Raw genomic sequence first — 17,620 nt, 5'->3', positions numbered from 1 at the left:
AAAGGAAAATCAGAAGTCCTTGAAGTTTGTTCTTCCACCTTTCCATTCCTTCCCACTCTTGGGAGTACAGATTGGTCAAGGGGCTCTCTAGAACCACGAACTACTGCAGTATACACATGATACTCTGAAGATATGTAATGAGACTTTGAGAGGAGAGTTCTATAAACTATTGGAAGTGGAAGGATAGTTTGTCTCACTCCCAAAGTACATTCATCATGTCAATGTTGGCAGAAAGAGCATCCCAGGGAGCCACCACCTCTTATTTACTCAAACAGCTTCTCTTTCCATCTCACCTCCAGGTGCCCATTTTCAAGATAGTTTATACACAAATGCACATATATACACACACATGTATAACACATATCTCCTTTTTTTTGGACAAAAAGAAGCTTAATATTATAATTTCTCCTTTTTCGTTGTAATGGGATCATGTGATCAAAAAAGGAAGACCCAATAAGAGATACATAACTCAACAACCAAGGACATTATGAACTAAGAGAAAGCTATCTAAGGGAACAAGTAAAGGCACTGTGCTGTCTTAAATAATAAAGGTATTCCTGCAGTAGTCACAATGACTAATAGAAAGCAACTGAGTAGGACAAAGTCTTATTAAGACTCCAGAACTCAGAAGGTAACCAAATGATCATGTCATGTGTCCTTTATTTTCTTGAAAATGTTACCCAGGACGCAAGTTCCTGGAATCTTCTCCTGACCCAGAACTGACAAGTTTCATAATTCTTGGGGTGTCTTATAATTTCATGGAAACCTGTATCTACCCTATAAAAAGGATATCATAGCATACAAACGAGAAATTGAATTGAGGTGTTTAAGGACTAGACAGTTTGATTATAGGATTGATTGTTTGCAGTGATCTGAAAGTCAATTTGGGGCATAGAAACTGATTGTTTGCAGTAATCTGAAAGTTAATTTGGAGCATAATGTGATAACTTTCCTTTGTCAGAAAATGTAATAAGCATGAAATATATGAGTATGTGTGTATATATGAATATATATGTATATATTTTATTTTTAGGGCTGCACCCTTGGCATATGGGAGTTCCCAGGCTGGGGTCTGAATTAGAGCTACAGCTGCCGGCCTACACATACAGCCACAGCAATGTGGGATCCAAGCCGAATCTGCGACCTACACCACAGCTCACAGCAATGATGGATCCCCAACCCCTGAGCGAGGCTAGGGATAGGACCTGCATCCTCAAGGATGCTAGTCAGATTTGTTTCCACTGCACCACAACGGGAACGCAAAATATTTATATTTTTTACTCATAGTCTTAAGGGGGTTCTGACCCACTGTGACCAGGAATTTTCACATGTATGTCCAAATAGATAGATAATCACACTTTTGATGGAATTAATTTGTAGAGTCACAAAATAATTAGGGTTAGAGGTAATTTTTTACATAAGACTCAGGATCCTACCTATACCTAATACATTTCAAAACATGTATGATTTGCAATTATGATGAACATTCTTTGGCAGGTAAGTGCAGTAAATTTACAAATTATTTTGCCAAAATATGTCAGGTGATATTTTTATTTACATGTACAAGAATAAACATATCACCTGTGTCATTTTTTTCTTTTTAGCAAAATTTGACAAAATTAAAAGGAGACAAAGACAGTTCCACAGCCATGGCTGGATATTTTAACATATATATCTGTTGGAGTTCCCGTCGTGGTGTGTGGTTAACGAATCCGACTAGGAACCATGAGGTTGCAGGTTCGGTCCCTGCCCTTGCTCAGTGGGTTAACGATCCGGCATTGCTGTGAGCTGTGGTGTAGGTTGCAGACGTGACTCGGATCCCGCATTGCTGTGGCTCTGGCGTAGGCCGGTGGCTACAGCTCCGATTCGACCCCTAGCCTGGGAACCTCCATATGCCGCAGGGGCGGCCCAAGAAATAGCAAAAAGACAAAAAAAAAAAAAAAAGTAAATAAATAAATAAATAAATAAACATATATATCTGTTACTTTCTCAGCAATTGATAGAACTAAAAAAAAAAAAAAAAATCAGCAAAGACATAGATGTTCTAAACAACACTGTCAACCACCCTGACTTAATTGATGTTGACATTGCTGGCCACCTTTTTCAGAAAACTGTCCCAAAACACAACTTCAGTTTGTTTTCACCATTACAAGTTACAACAGGCAGCAGTCTCTGAGACTAAGGTGGAACACTGTCTGCCCTATGGCACCTTCAAACCTGCAAATTAGACACTCACCTTTCCTGCAGCATTATCAAAAGAAATGGCAGCCCTCAGTGGGCACAGTCTCTGGTGGGTGGTAACCATCCAGACCTTTTATGAAATGCCCGTGTGAAATCCCTAAGAAATCATCTGACTAAAAATTTTAAAAAGAATTCAACATTTTGTTTTCTTAGGTAAGCATGTCTTTGATGTCACGGAGTAGTTGAATTCCTCATTTCATATTTCTATAAGTACGGCCTTTTACAGGAGCTATTTAGATAATAGATAATATTTTTAAAGGCTGACATACTTCCATAATACAGAGCATAGTTTGTATGGTAATAACACTATTTAATGGCATTACACATTATGGTAGAAAAATTATGGTAGATACAGATTTTTGTTTTTCAGATAGCCAATCAATTCAGGAATTTTAGAAACTATTAATTACACAAAACAAAACAAAACAAAAATTTTTTTCTTCATAATCATAAAGAAGGAAACATTGGTATTTTGAATAAGAAATCAGAAGGTTTTTTTTTCTTTTCCATTATATTTTTGAATATAGTTCCCTGCGCTACACAATAGGATCTTCTTTATTCACTCTCTATGTAATAGTTTGCATCTACTAGTCCCAAATTCCCAATCCAACCCTCCTCCTCTCCCTTACCTCTTGGCAACCACAAGTTTGTTCTCTATGTCTATGAGTCTGTTTGGTTTTTTTTTTTAAGACTTAGAAAAACCCTGAGGTATTTTCTTTATTATCTATTTTATTGATCCTCTTTTATTAAGTCTTAGTCAATTACTTTCTTTTTTTTTCCCCTGCTGTACAGCATGGGGATCAAGTTATTCTTACATGTATACATTTTTCCCCCACCCTTTGTTCTGTTGCAATATGAGTATCTAGACATAGTTCTCAATGCTACTCAGTAGGATCTCCTTGTAAATGTATTCTAAGTTGTATCTGATAACCCCAAGCTCCAGATCCCTCCCACTCCCTCCCTTTCCCATCGGGCAGCCACAAGTCTATTCTCCAAGTCCATGATTTTCTTTTCTGTGGAGATGTTCATTTGTGCTGGATATTAGATCCAGTTATAAGTGATATCATATGGTATTTGTCTTTGTCTTTCTGGCTAATTTCACTCAGTATGAGAGTCTCTAGTTCCATCCATGTTGCTGCAAATGGCATTATGTCACTCTTCTTTATGGCTGAGTAGTATTCCATTGTGTATATATACCACTTCTTCCGAATCCAATCATCTGTCGATGGACATTTGGGTTGTTTCCATGTCGTGGCTATTGTGAGTAGTGCTGCAATGAACATGCGGGTGCATGTGTCTCGTTTAAGTAGAGTTTTGTCCGGATATATGCCCAAGAGTGGGATTGCAGGGTCATATGGAAGTTCTATGTATAGATTTCTCAGGTATCTCCAAACTGTTCTCCATAGTGGCTGTACCAGTTTACATTCCCACCAACAGTGCAGGAGGGTTCTTTTTTCTCCACAGCCCCTCCAGCACTTGTTATTTGTGGACTTATTAATGATGGCCATTCTGACTGGTATGAGGTGGTATCTCATGGTAGTTTTGATTTGCATTTCTCTTCTAATCAACGATGTTGAGCATTTTTTCATGTGTTTGCTGGCCATCTGTATATCTTCCTTGGAGACCAGTCTATTCAGGTCTTTTGCCCATTTTTCCATTGAATGAAATGGAATCTTAGCCAAAAAAAGTATGAAATAATGCCATTCATAGCAACATGGATGCAACTAGAGACTATCATACTAAGTGAAGAAAGTCATAAAGAGAAAGATAAATACCATATGATATCATCTGTTGATGGACATTTAGGTTGTTTCCATGTTTTGGCCGTTGTGAATAGTGCTGCTATGAATATAGGGATGTGTGTATCTTTTCAAATTATAGTTTTATCTGGATGTGCCCAGGAGGGGGATTGCTGGATCATATGGCAATTCTATTTTTAGTTTTTTGAAGGATCTCTTTACTCTTCTCCATAGTGGCTGCACCAATTTATATTCCCAGCAATAGTGTAGGAGGGCTCCCTTTTCTCCACACCATCTCCAACATTTGCTATTTGTAGACTTTTTCCTGATGGCCATTCTGACTGGTGTGAGGTAGTATCTCATTGCAGTTTTGATTTGCAGTTCTCTAATAACTGGTGATGCTGAGCATCTCTTCATGTGCATTTTGGCCATCTGTCTTCTTGGAGAAATGTATTTAGGTCTTCTGTCCATTTTTTGATTGAGTTGTCTGCTTTTTTTGTTGTTGAGTTGTATGAGCTGTTTTTATATTTTGAAAGTTAAGCCCTTGTCAGTCACATCATTTGCAAACATTTTTTCCCCCAATCTATGGATTGTCTTTTCATTGTGTTTATAGTTTCCTTTGTTGTGCAAAAGCTTATAAGTTTGATTAGGTCCCATTTGTTTATTTTTGCTCTTATTTTTATTGCCTTAAGAAGTTACTTTTTTTTTTTTTCTTTTTTGGGCTGCACCCATGGCACATGGAGGTTCCCAGGCTAGGGGTCTAAGTGGAGCTGTAGCCGCTGGCCTACACTGTAGCCACAGCGACGGGGTATCTGAGTTGCATTTGCGACCTACACCACAGCTCACGGCAACACCGGATCCTTAGCCCATTGAGCAAGGCCAGGGATCGAACCCTCTACCTCATGGTTCCTAGTGGGGTTCCTTAACCTCTGAGCCACGACAGAACTCCAGAAGTTGCTTTTTAAACTTAAAAAGGAAATATACTTTTTATTTAAATGTTCTCATCAATTATAATTGTGACATTTAATTTCACACAGGATGGATGTGAACAGCTATGTCTGCATCTTCTCAAGTTGATAAACATAATTTTTAATAAGCCTCATGATGATGACTGATAGTCTCCTGTTATGGATTCATTTCTTTGGATAACAATTTTCTAAAAATGATCCCCTGATGTAATAAAATACTCCAGTGGAAGGAAGCTTAAAAGAAGAATTTTTTTCTTTTTTTAGCACTTCTAAAATGTAGTAAAAACTTCAACGGAAGAATTTGCTTTCTTTTACAGTAGAGACAGGGTAGTTTGTTGTGAAAAATCCTGAACAGGTTGGAGTTCCCATTGTGGCTCAGCAGTAATGAACCTGAGTAACCGTGAGGACACGAGTTTGATCTCTGGCCTCTCTCAGTGGGTTAAGGATCCGGTGCTGCCATGAGCTGCGATGTAGGTTTGGATCCAGCATTGCTGTGGTTGTGGTGTAGACCGACCCCTAGCCTGGGAACTTCCATTTGCCATGGGAGCAGACTTAAAAAGACAAAAAAAAAAAAAAAATCCTGAATTTGTCTAAAGCTAGTGCATCAGAAATTATAGGGAGTTCATATAAGATCAATAATCCATATAATTCATTTTGTTTTAGGATCTCTGTTGCTTTATTGGTTTTCTGTCTAGAGGATCTGTCCATTGATGTGAGGGGGGTATTTAGGTCTCCTACTATGATTGTATTCTCATCAATATCTCCCTTTATGTCTGTTAATATTTGTTGTATGTATCTGGGTGCTCCTATATTTGGGGCATATATGTTGATGATAGTAACATCCTCTCCTTGGATGGATCCCTTAATCATTAAATAGTGTCCTTCTTTGTCTTTCTTTATGTCTTTTGTTTTAAAGTCTATTTTGTCTGATATGAGCGTTGCGACTCCTGCTTTTCTGTCATGTCTATTGGCGTGAAATACTTTTCCCCACCCTTTCACTTTCAATCTATATGTATCTTTTGTCCTAAGGTGAGTTTCTTGTAGGCAGCATATTGAAGGTTTTTGCCTTTTTATCCACTCAGCCACCCTGTGTCTTTTGATTGGGGCATTCAGTCCATTGACATTTAAGGTGATAATTGATAGATGATTATTTATTGTCATTTGAACCTCGTGTTCCAGTTGATTCTATGGTTCCATTCTTCCTTTCTTTTTTTTTGGTTAGATGGTCTCCTGTTGTTATCTGCTTGAGTGTATTTTTTTTTCATTTTTTGCAAATGCAATATTTGGTTTTGGCTTGTGATTGCCCTGTTTTTTAAGTATGCTAACCCCTTCCCATAATTGTGTGTTTTAGCCCGATGGTCCTGTAGGTTCAAACACTTCATTACTATATTAAAATTAAGAAGAGAAACATACAAACAAACAAAAAGGGTTATTTACCTCCTAACATCCCTTGCACACATTTTATGGTTTTGATGACTCTTTTTTATTTTTTTCTTTTTAATTTTATTTTGTTTGAAGCATGTTCATGATTAAATCTGTATGCTGGCTTATTTGAGTGACTGCTCTCTGATTGCAGTTTCCTCAGTCCTAGCTCTTCCTCTTCTTCTTTTTTTTTTTTTCTTTTCTTTTTTCTTCCCTTTCCTTCCTTTCTTTTTGGTTTAGAGAAGCCCTTTCAATATTTCCTTTAACCTGGGTTTTGTGTTGCTGTATTCTTTAAGTTTTTGTTTGTTGGGAAAAATTTTTATTTCCCCTTCTATTTTAAATGATATTCTTGCTGGATAGAGTATTCTAGGTTGCATATTTTTTCCTTTGAGCACTTTAAATATCTCTTGCATTCCCTCCTGGCCTGTAGTGTTTCTGTAGAGAAATCAGCTGATATTCTTATGGGGGTTCCCTTGTAGGTCACATTCTGTTTTTCTCTTGCTGCCTTTAGGATCCTCTCTTTATCACTAACTTTTGCCATTTTTATTATGATGTGTCTTGGTGTGGGTCTGTTTGGGTTCAGTTTGTTTGGGGCCCTCTGTGCTTCTTGTATCTTGAATCCAGTATCCTTTAGATTTGGGAAGTTTCCAGCAATAATTTCTTCAAATATATTTTCCATCCCCTTATCTTTTTCTACTCCTTCTGGAATTCCTATTATGCGTAGCTTGGCCCGCTTTATATTATCCCATAGGTCTCTTATATTGCTTTCCAGTTTTTTGATTCGGTTTTCTGTCTGTTGACCAGATTGAGTGATTTCCATTATTCTATCTTCCATATCACTGATTCGTTCTTCTGCATTATTCATTCTGGTTTTTACTGCCCCTAGTTCAGTTTGCATCTTTGCAAATGAATGTTCTAGTTTTACTTGGCTCCTCCTTATATTTTCTAGTTCCTTTCTGAGGGTATCTGCATTAGTGTTCATATCTTCTCTTAATTCCTTCAGTATTTTCACTATTTCTCTTTTGAAGTCCAGGTCTGTCTGACTGCAGAGATCTGTTTCATTGTTGACTGTTATAGGTGAGTTCTCCTGTTGGTTTGACTGGGGGTGGTTTCTCAGCTTCTTCATCTTGCTTGTTGTTTTCTTTCTCCTGAGGGAGTTGTACTCTCCGTTATCGGGCAGTGTTTGCCTTGTCACTGTGGTGGAATATTTCCTGAGGGCTGGCGTTGTTGGTCAATCTTTTTTGAGGCAGTGTGGCTTTTCTGGAGTGTTGATGGGGCTAACAGTGTTTCTTTGAAGCAAAGGAGGACTTCCTGAGGGCAGACAGGACTGGGAGGTCCACACCACGATGGTAGCAGATTTCACTTGGTCATGCAGAGCTTGCTCTGGTGTTTTTAGGCTGTGGGGTTCTTGCAGGAGGTTGGCGGTGTTGGGCAGCTGCTCTTCAGGGGTGACCTCTGGGTCACTGAGAACCTAAGAGGCTCTTCCCTAGGGTAGCCCAACTCAGAAGGACAGCCTGAGGATGTAGGTGGATCTTTTCACAGTCTGGCCGAGCTTGTTGCAGCTTTTCTGGGCTGCAGGGGCTCTTCCAGGGGGCTGGTGGTGCTGAGCAGTTATTTCATGGGAGTGGGGCACCGCCTGGGGGCTTGGGCGGGTAGCAGGGCCATTGGAAACTGAAGAGGCTCCTCCCCGGGGCAACCCGACTCAGAAAAACCGTCCGAGAATTAGGCTGATCTATTCACAGCCTGGCTAAGCTTGTTCTGGCTTTTCTGGGCTGCAGGCCTTTTCTCGGGGGCTGGTGGTGTTTGGTGCTGCTCTGCGGAAATGTAGCCCCACCAAAGGGCAAGCGGCCTGTGCAGGGACAGCCCCTGCGGTGGTAGGCTTCAGGCAATTGTTGAGGCCAGCCCTCCTGGATGGCAGGCAGCCCCAGGTCCGGTGAGAGCGTAGGGCGTGGCGGGGGGGGGGGGAGGGGATGCACTGGGAAGCACAGTTTTCAGCTAGCTAGTGGGCCTGTAAGCTTGCTGTGGCGTGGGGGGTATTCTATGGGGACCCACCCCTTCTTTTCTCCCCTCCCCAGCACGGGCGCAGACATATAATTCATTTTGCAATAGACATAGGACAGTCATTCTGTATTTAGATTTATTCTGTTATACCTTATAAATTATTTTAGATGGGTGTTAGACTCTCATAGCAAAATTAAATGTTTTTTTTTGATTCTCAGTCTTAATAATACTCACCCAAAATTATTTCAAGGCAAATATTCTGTAAAATACAGAATATGCAAAATAAACGTGCCTTTCTACCATATTAAATTACTATTGACTTTTTAAGTAAATACAAAGGAAAAGGAAGTATAGAAGTGGAGACTATTTTGGAAATCACCACATCTATAACACATTATGGGGGATTATATCATCACAAGAGTAGAATACTAAGTGCTACCTAACTTAAATCTCTAGTGCCATGAGAAATGGTATAGCCAACTCTGCACCAGAGATAAAAGTAGTGTTCATTTGAAGTATTTTTTCTACCTGCACATCACAATATACTCATTAAGAGTAATTTCCATTTGTAGTGTAAAATTCAGTATTATATAATCATTCATAAAGGCCATCCTCAAACTTTCCAAATTTTTAAATATATTTTTTATTTTTTAAAAATTCATTTTATTCAAGTATAGTTGGTTTACAATATTGTGTTAATTTCTGCTGTACAGCAAAGTTATATACATATGCATATATATATACAGTTATACATACACATATATATATATACACAGTTATATATATACACATTCTTTTTCATATTCTTTTCCATTATGGTTTATCACAGGATATTGAATATAGTTGCCTATACTAGACAGTAGGACCTTGTTGTTTATCCATTCTATATGAACTTTCCAACATTTCTGTGATTTGCAAACATACGTTATTCCACTATTTTTACATAAATGTTTTTTAAAAATATTTTCACTTTTTAAAATGATTAACAATGGGAAGTGGGTAGCAAATAAGGAATGATAAAATGGGGGGTTGAGGGCATTGTATGCAAGAAAATCATTTTAAAGAGAGGATAACTACCTTTCTTACGTTAACAAGTTTAAAATTCTATAGTTTTCACCATCAAAACAGCCTTTAGACCATGGCAGAATTCATTGCAATTCCCCTCGAGTTTATGATTGATAGGGGGAAAAGTTTTGTTTCCAAAAAATTGGGGATGACTTTTAATATCCATGGAGATTCCTTAATGACTTTTTTCATGTTTCTTCATAGAATTTATTTGAATTTATTTTTTAAAAAGCATAAAACATTTGACAGCAGCTAAAACTCAAACGGTATATTGTAATAGGTTCACTTGTAATCCTGAAGAACAAAGAAAATATTAGACAGTACATCAAATAAAATTAAGGAATTATTTCTAGATGTAATTGATCAGTTAAAATTCATGGTCATCCTAAGCAATTATTGATTGCTTACTATCTACAAGGCATTTTAATAACAATTTAATATGTGGAATGGTGCTAAGGATTAAAAAAATAAATAGCCCTGTCACATCAAGAAACCTACAGTCTGATAGGCAACATCAGAAATATGTAAATATAATAATATTAACTAGAAGAACTATCATTTCACCGTATAGAAATACAGTAGTTTAGGAGTGACAGAGCTTTTTTAAATCAAATAGTCCTGGATAATTTTATAAATATATTGTATCAGAGGTGACCACTGAAGCATGGAAAGATTTGGACAGGGAATTTGCATGGGGCAATCATAATACTAATAGTTAATAAAAATTAACAAACTTCTAAATAGTGAGAATTCTCTAATATGGTCAATAGCATATCCAGCATGATTGAAGGATTGCACAAGCAAAGAAAAGGAGGTTGGGACTGATTATTAGGCCATCTGTACATGCACTAAACACTCTATAACAAAGCAGTGTTACTCAGTGGACAACAACAAAGGTTCAGACTTATACACACCACTTTCGAATTCTAGTTATCTAACTGTGTGACTCAGGTTCATTTACATAGGATCTATAAACCGTATTTTTGCCATTTAAAAAATCAGAATGAAAATACTCACAAACCTTTTATTAAGAGGCTTGAAACTACTTACTTAGTTTTATAACATAAATAAGATTTATAGATTAGTTTGTAGGGACAAATTTATGCTGAAGTGGAAAATTATACATTGTCTAGAGTCTAGATGACACTTCTTCAGGTTATCTGATTCTGTGGCATGAATTTTACAACATTGTAAATTAGAGATAACTGATAGCAATGCAAAATAATTCTTGTCTATGACATGTGAATTCAGTTCTATCAAGTAGAAATTAAATTGACTTCCCTTTCCCACAGTGGCAGAAAAAAGTTGTGCCTCCATTTGTGCATTAATTTCAACATGTAAATTTGTGCTTTTTGAGTTTCTTCGGAACTGGTTATCCTATTTTTCCTGATTCCCTTATTAACTGAGTTGAATAAAATCTTTAACATATATCTATTTTATATCTATATGAGAGGCATTTCACCTTTCTTCTGGGACTTAATTCTTTTTCACCAAATATTATTTTACCAAGATACATATTGAGTGTAGCTATGGTTTTTGGTTGAGTCACATTGACTCTGGATATATCAATGTATTTATCCACATTTTTAAAAATCCAAGAGTATTTGATACATTGGCTAAAGTTATTGTAGGCACAGAATAAATGGTGGTGTTTGAAAAAAATATTTTGTCTAAGGCTTTATAACTTAGCATACCTCTACTGTTCATTGTTGCTTCCCCAAAACCTTTTTCAGTGCCCCTTTCACCTCCTTATTCCTTAAGGTATAGATGAGTGGATTCAACATGGGAGTTACCAGGTTGTAGAAGAGGGTGAGAAACTTGCCTTGGTCTTGAGAAGAGCTGTTTCCTGGCTGCATATACATATAGATGATGCTCCCATAGAACAAGAAGACCACAGTGAGGTGGGAGCTACAGGTATTGAAGGCTTTCTGACGCCCAGCAGCTGATTTGATTCTTAGCACTGCTGCTGCAATATAGCCATAGGAGATAAGAATAAGGGTGAGGGGCAGCAGGACAATGAGAATGGCAAAGGTGAAAGCCAGCATTTCCACTGCACGAGCATCCACACAAGCCATTTTGATGAGTGCTGGCATTTCACAGAGGAAATGGTTAACTCGTCGCCGACCACATCTGGAGAGGGTCATTGTTAGTGGGGACATAACAATGGCATTGACCAGTCCACTCCCCCAGGCCACAGCCACCAGTTGCAAACACAGCTGGGGATGCATAATAACCATGTAATGCAGGGGCTTGCAGACTGCTGCATAGCGGTCATACGCCATGACAGCCAGAAGGATGCACTCGATTCCTCCAATGGAAAGAAAAGAGAAAAGTTGGACAACACAGCCGGCATAGCTGATAGTCTTCTCAGGGCCCCAGAGGTTAACCAGCATCTGTGGGATACAGCTGGTACTGAAGCAGAGATCTAGAAAGGAAAGATTTGCCAGAAAGAAGTACATTGGAGTGTGAAGTCGAGAGTCTAATATACATAGGAGGATTATGGTTGAATTTCCCAGCACAGCCACTGAATACAGAATCAAATTTACTGTGAAGAGCACCATCTCCAACTTGGGACGATCAGAGAAGCCCACTAAGATAAAATCATACTCAAAGCTGTCATTGGATCTTTCCATTGCCTTCCTTTCACATCATCTGTATAGCTGGTAAGAATGAAATAAAGAATATTTAATCTATAGTTTCTGAAAAACCATTGAATATCAGGATTTTCAAGGAACATACAAGCCATCAAGTCTAACAACCCATCCAATATTTGAGTAGCATCTACCTAGCCATATAAGCTGTTCATCATTTATTCAAACACGTAAGACACATTATTTAATTTTTGGAAATTCTGACTGAAAATCAACATCCTTTTATTAAGTAGATATTTTCTCCCTTATTCATAAGACAAAGTATTTTAATTTTATTGAATATACCTGATATCTAATCTCTGTTCATATGACAACCATTAATACAGTTTAAGGCAGTTTCCATACCTAAATTTTCTTTAGGCCAAGACATTCAATTCCTTCAACAATTCTTTGGTGAGTTCCCATCATGGTTCCTCAGAAACGAATCTGACTAGTATCCATGAGGATGCGGGTTTAATCCCAGGCCTCACTTAGTGGGTTAAGAATCTGGTGTTGCCATGAGCTGTGATGTAGGTCGCAGACATGCTTGGATCCCACATTGCTGTGGCTGTGGTGTAGGCCTCCAGCTACAGCCCTGATTCAACCTGTAGCCTGGGAACTTGCATATGCCATGGGTGCGGCCTAAAAATACTATATATTCATATAACAAGGTTATCAGATGTATTATCACCCTAGTAGATGTCTTCCAAATACTCTAAATGTAGAAAATGACTTCTGGAAGTGTGACAACCAAGGTTGATCTCAGTAGCCAAGATATGATTTGAAAAACACAGAGTTCCCATCGTGGCTCAGTGGTTAATGAATCCAACTAGGAACCGTGAGATTGCGTGTTTGATCCCTGGCCTTGCTCAGTGGATTAAGGATCTGGCATTACCTTGAGCTGTGGTATAGGTCACAGATGCGGCTCGGATCCCGCGTTGCTGTGGCTGTGGCGTAGGCCGGCAGCTATAGCTCCGATTAGACCGCTAGCCTGGGAACCTCTATATGCCGCAGGTGTGGCCCTAGAAAAGACAGAAAAAAAAAAAAAAAAGAAAAAGAAAAACACAAAAAAACTGCCTACCATTAACTGTTTTATTATAATCATATTAATGCTATTCAATATGCATTTACTTCATAGTGTCAATGTCACCATTTTTACTTATATTTTTATATGTACTAAATAACCCAATTTCTCCCATGAAATGCTGTTAACTCAGATTTCTGTCATTCATTTCTTTGAAAGAAATAGAATTCTGTAACCTAGATTGCTTGGGTCAGAGATGATAATCTATCTAGTAATAAAATGGTAATTTTGGATATAATTAGTCTTCTGGTAGCCTTTTAGAAGCATCAAAACAACCCAGTTAGCTTGCAGAAAAAGGTACATGGCAATAAGGATGAATGGAGAGAAAAGGAAAGAGTATATGGTAAACTTTATAAATAAATAAACTTTATAAAGTAAAATTTTAAAAATGATTACCCTAATATGGCTAAGAAGAATAGAGTGCTAGATTCATAAAAAAACAGACATATTTGGAATAAAGAATACTAGGACAATAATAGAATTAAATATCACCATTATAATTGAGAAGAAAATTTAAATAAAATGTATATTTACTTTGGAGTTCCTGTTGTGGCTCAGTGGTAACAAACCTGACTAGTATCCATGAGGACACTGGTTCAATCCCTGGCCTTGCTCAGTGGGTTAAGGATCTGGCATTGCCATGAGCTGTGGTGTAGGCCGACAGCTTCAGATCCGATTTGACCCATAGCCTGGGAACTTCCATATGCTGTGGGTACGGACCTAAAATGACAAAACAAAAAAGTATATTTACTTTTTAAGTATAAAAATAACTTCTCAATTTTCTTGTTAAGATTGTCAACATTTCCTTCTTGATTATGAAGAAAAATAAAAATTTTGTTTTGTGTAATTAATAGTTACTAAAATTCCAGAATTAATTGGTTATCTGAAAAAAAATCTATAACTACCATAACTTTTTGTACCATAATTTATAATGCCATTAACTAGTGTTATTGCCGTAAAAACTATGCCCTGTATTGGGAAAGTATGACAGCCTTATTTAAAAATATTATCTAAAGTGCTCTTGTAAAGACTGTACTCATAGAAGAGTAAAATGAGGAAATGAATTACTTTGTGACAGTAAACACATGTTTACCTAAGAAAACAAAAATGTCAATTTTTGGGTTTTTTTTTTGTCTTTTTAGGGACACACCTGTGGCATATGGAGATTCCCAGGCTAGAGGTCTATCGGAGTTGTAGCTGCCAACCTTCGCTAGAGCCACAGCAATGCCAGATACAAGCTGCATCTGCGACCTACACCACAGCTCACGGCAACGCCGGATCTTTAACCCACTGAGTGAGGCCAGGGATCAAACCTGCAACCTCATCGTTCCTAGTTTTTTTGTTTTTGTTTTCTAGCAATAAGCTTAGAAAAATAAAGACAGAATAGGACATAAATTGTTGTCCTTTGCTTCTCAAAGAAAAACATTTTTGGTGAAAACTTCTCAACTTAAAAGTTCTTACAGTAGATTTATTTTCCACATACAAACACAGTATACCAAAGTAAAAGAAAGAAAATTTTTGTATATCTTCTCTAGTCATTTAGGCTTACCTGGTTTCAACTTTCCCAGGGAATCTAAGGAGAACACACATTAATATTTTTTTTCTCTCATTGAGATTTGTTATCTGGGATTTTATGGAAGACTGCGCAGTTAATATAGGTAGAAAGTAACAATACGGTGATATGAGACTAATGCACCAGAAATTATATAGAAGTGGTTATAGAGATCTTAACTTTTCAAGAAAGAGAATGACAATCAAGCCTCAAACTAACTTCCTTGCGTTAGAGTCTAGTTTGTTTCTGAAGATAAAAGAATGGTAAAGGCTGTGTGAATTCCTTTTTCTTATAATTTGACTAATGTGATGGAGTAATGGTATATCACTACTTTTGAGAAAAGGCAAAATGGAGTAATTGTCATAGGGTAGTTATGGAGAAAATACATTTGAAATAGAAAATAGCATTAGCATTCCACTTCTGTCTACCTGCCTTTTGGACCAAATACCCAGCCTCTAGGAGGCTTTCAAGAGCTGTCAGCTAAAGCCCCCAGAAGATAAGCAGTACAGGTTAGGAGGCTCTTATAGACCCAGATGGAAAAAAAACAGAGGACTAATTTCTTAGCATCAAAAATGGTGCCTGGAAGCTGGCATAACATGTTTTTTTGTTGAGAGAATGGGAATTGCACACTCCTTTGGGTAATTAGCTGGGCTAGAGAAGAGAATAGAGGAGTATATTCTTAGGGGAAATCCTAGAATAGCATCAGATGATTGGGAATAAAAACTCTTAGGGTCTTTTCTTGGTTTCTGACTGAAGCCACAGTTGTCCATATCTTCAAAATTTGAACTTTTATATCTGTTGGAAAATATTCCTTCCTGGTGTTTGGTGGGGCAAAAAGATCAAGTTTGGCAACATAATGCAAATACAAATAGCTTTTGAAAACCTTTTTTTATTCTTAAACTGAAATGAGATTTTAGTTTGTTTTTGGAGGAAAGAATTTAAAAATTTAACTTCTTTCTATTTTAATATAATTTCAAAAGGATAATACCAAAAAAAGCATGTTATGTTTCTCTTTGTCACTTGATTTGTGAATTTTATTTTCACCTAGATTGTTAAAGCTACTGAAATGTAGTAAATATAAAATAAATACATGGAATTTGGTTGTGTCCTGATATTTAAATTACATTCAAACAATAATGGAAACCATACTGATTACCTTTTGGAAAAGGTAAAATTTCCAAAATGATAATATTATCTCTGCAACCAATGACAGATTAGAGATTAGAGAGATTCCTCTAGTGATATGTTAGAGCTTACATATTTTCCCCCAACTAACTGTATTTGAAACTCATGACTGATCCTTAGAACGTACATCTCAGAAGCAAAAGATATGTTATCTAAGTTTTAATTCTATCATTTTATAATTATGAAAATAAGAAGAAAGTAAAAAACAATGTAGAACTCAAGTTTTCTGGCCAATGAACAAATTGCGATGGCTCAGTAAATTCTCAGATAAATCCTGCCAATAGTTTCTGAAAAGCAGAGAAAAATATTTACAATATATATGTGGAACAAAGAGCAAAACTTTTTAGTTATCAAAGGGCTTTTTCCAACAAATAAACTTTTTCAGATAAGTAAAATTACAATTGTCTGGACAGGACAAAAGGCAAAGAATAATAAGATAAAATTTATTGAAATGGTAATACAGGAGTTCCCGTCGTGGCGCAGTGGTTAACGAATCCGACTAGGAACCATGAGGTTGCGGGTTCGATCCCTGCCCTTGCTCAGTGGGTTAACGATCCAGCGTTGCCGTGAGCTGTGGTGTAGGTTGCAGACGCGGCTCGGATCCCGCGTTGCTGTGGCTCTGGCGTAGGCCGGTGGCTACAGCTCCGATTCAGCCCCTAGCCTGGGAACCTCCATATGCCGCGGGAGCGGCCCAAGAAATAGCAACAATAACAACAACAACAACAAAAAAAGACAAAAGACAAAAAAAAAAAAAAAGAAATGGTAATACAGATGGTCCCAAAATATCTAAAATGTTTTCAATCTCACTTATAGTTAAATATAAATCAAAACAATGAAATATTATTTTTCTCCTTTATATTGGAAATACTTTTCAGTTTGATAGTATTCAAAAGCATATAAGGATATAAGAAATTGGTGCTCATATGTGGGATTATAAATCAAGTTCAAATTTTTGGAAGATGGTTTTACCAAATTTAAACTTAGTAAAATCACAACTCTTAGACCCACTAATTCCACTTCATGAAATTTATTGTTAGAATTATTTCCGTAAGTGCATAAAGTTATATATATATACACCATTACATTTTGACTGAAAAAGAAAAGAGGCTAAATGCTCATTGACTGAATAATGATTAAGTAAATATTTTCACACTTATAAAATAATATAAAATCACAAAAAATATAGTGGTGTTTATTGATATGGAAGCAAGAATAAAATATTTTAAATATATTTTAAGTAAGTCATATATTAATATATTTATTATGTTGACCATATTAAAATTACATTGAATATGAATTAAATTTAAAATATATTAAAATGAATGCAAGTATTAAAATATAATTATATTAAATATATAAAATAAATGAAACTTTTCAAACATAATGTTTCAGTGGAAGAAAGACAGTGTCTTCAATAAGTTGTGCTGGGAAAACTGGGTGGTTACATGTAAAAGAATAAAATTAGAACATTCTCCAACACCATACACAAAAATAAACTCCAAGTGGGTTAAAGACCTACACGTAAGTCCAGATACTATAAACTCCAAGAAGAAAATATAGGCAGAACACCCTTTGACATAAATAGCAGCAATATCTTGCCTGATCCACCTCCTAGAATAATGAAAATAAAAACAAAAATTAACCAACGGGACCTAATTAAACTTAAAAGTTTTGCACAACAAAGGAAACCATAAACAAAAACTTAAAGACAACCCACAGAATGGCAGAAAATC

General features: G+C 36.8%; 1 protein-coding gene across 1 annotated transcript; it reads right to left on the bottom strand.

The window, feature by feature from the left end:
* Positions 11,137–12,477, bottom strand: LOC100512238 (putative olfactory receptor 2W6). Its single transcript, XM_013977516.2, has one exon. It carries the CDS (start codon positions 12,067–12,069, stop codon positions 11,140–11,142), a length of 930 nt encoding a protein of 309 aa, XP_013832970.2. The 5' UTR covers positions 12,070–12,477; the 3' UTR covers positions 11,137–11,139.

The sequence above is a fragment of the Sus scrofa genome, chromosome 7 (assembly GCF_000003025.6).
Source record: "Sus scrofa isolate TJ Tabasco breed Duroc chromosome 7, Sscrofa11.1, whole genome shotgun sequence".
In the NCBI taxonomy this organism is placed as follows: domain Eukaryota; kingdom Metazoa; phylum Chordata; class Mammalia; order Artiodactyla; family Suidae; genus Sus; species Sus scrofa.
This window is presented reverse-complemented; position numbering and strand designations above follow the sequence as displayed.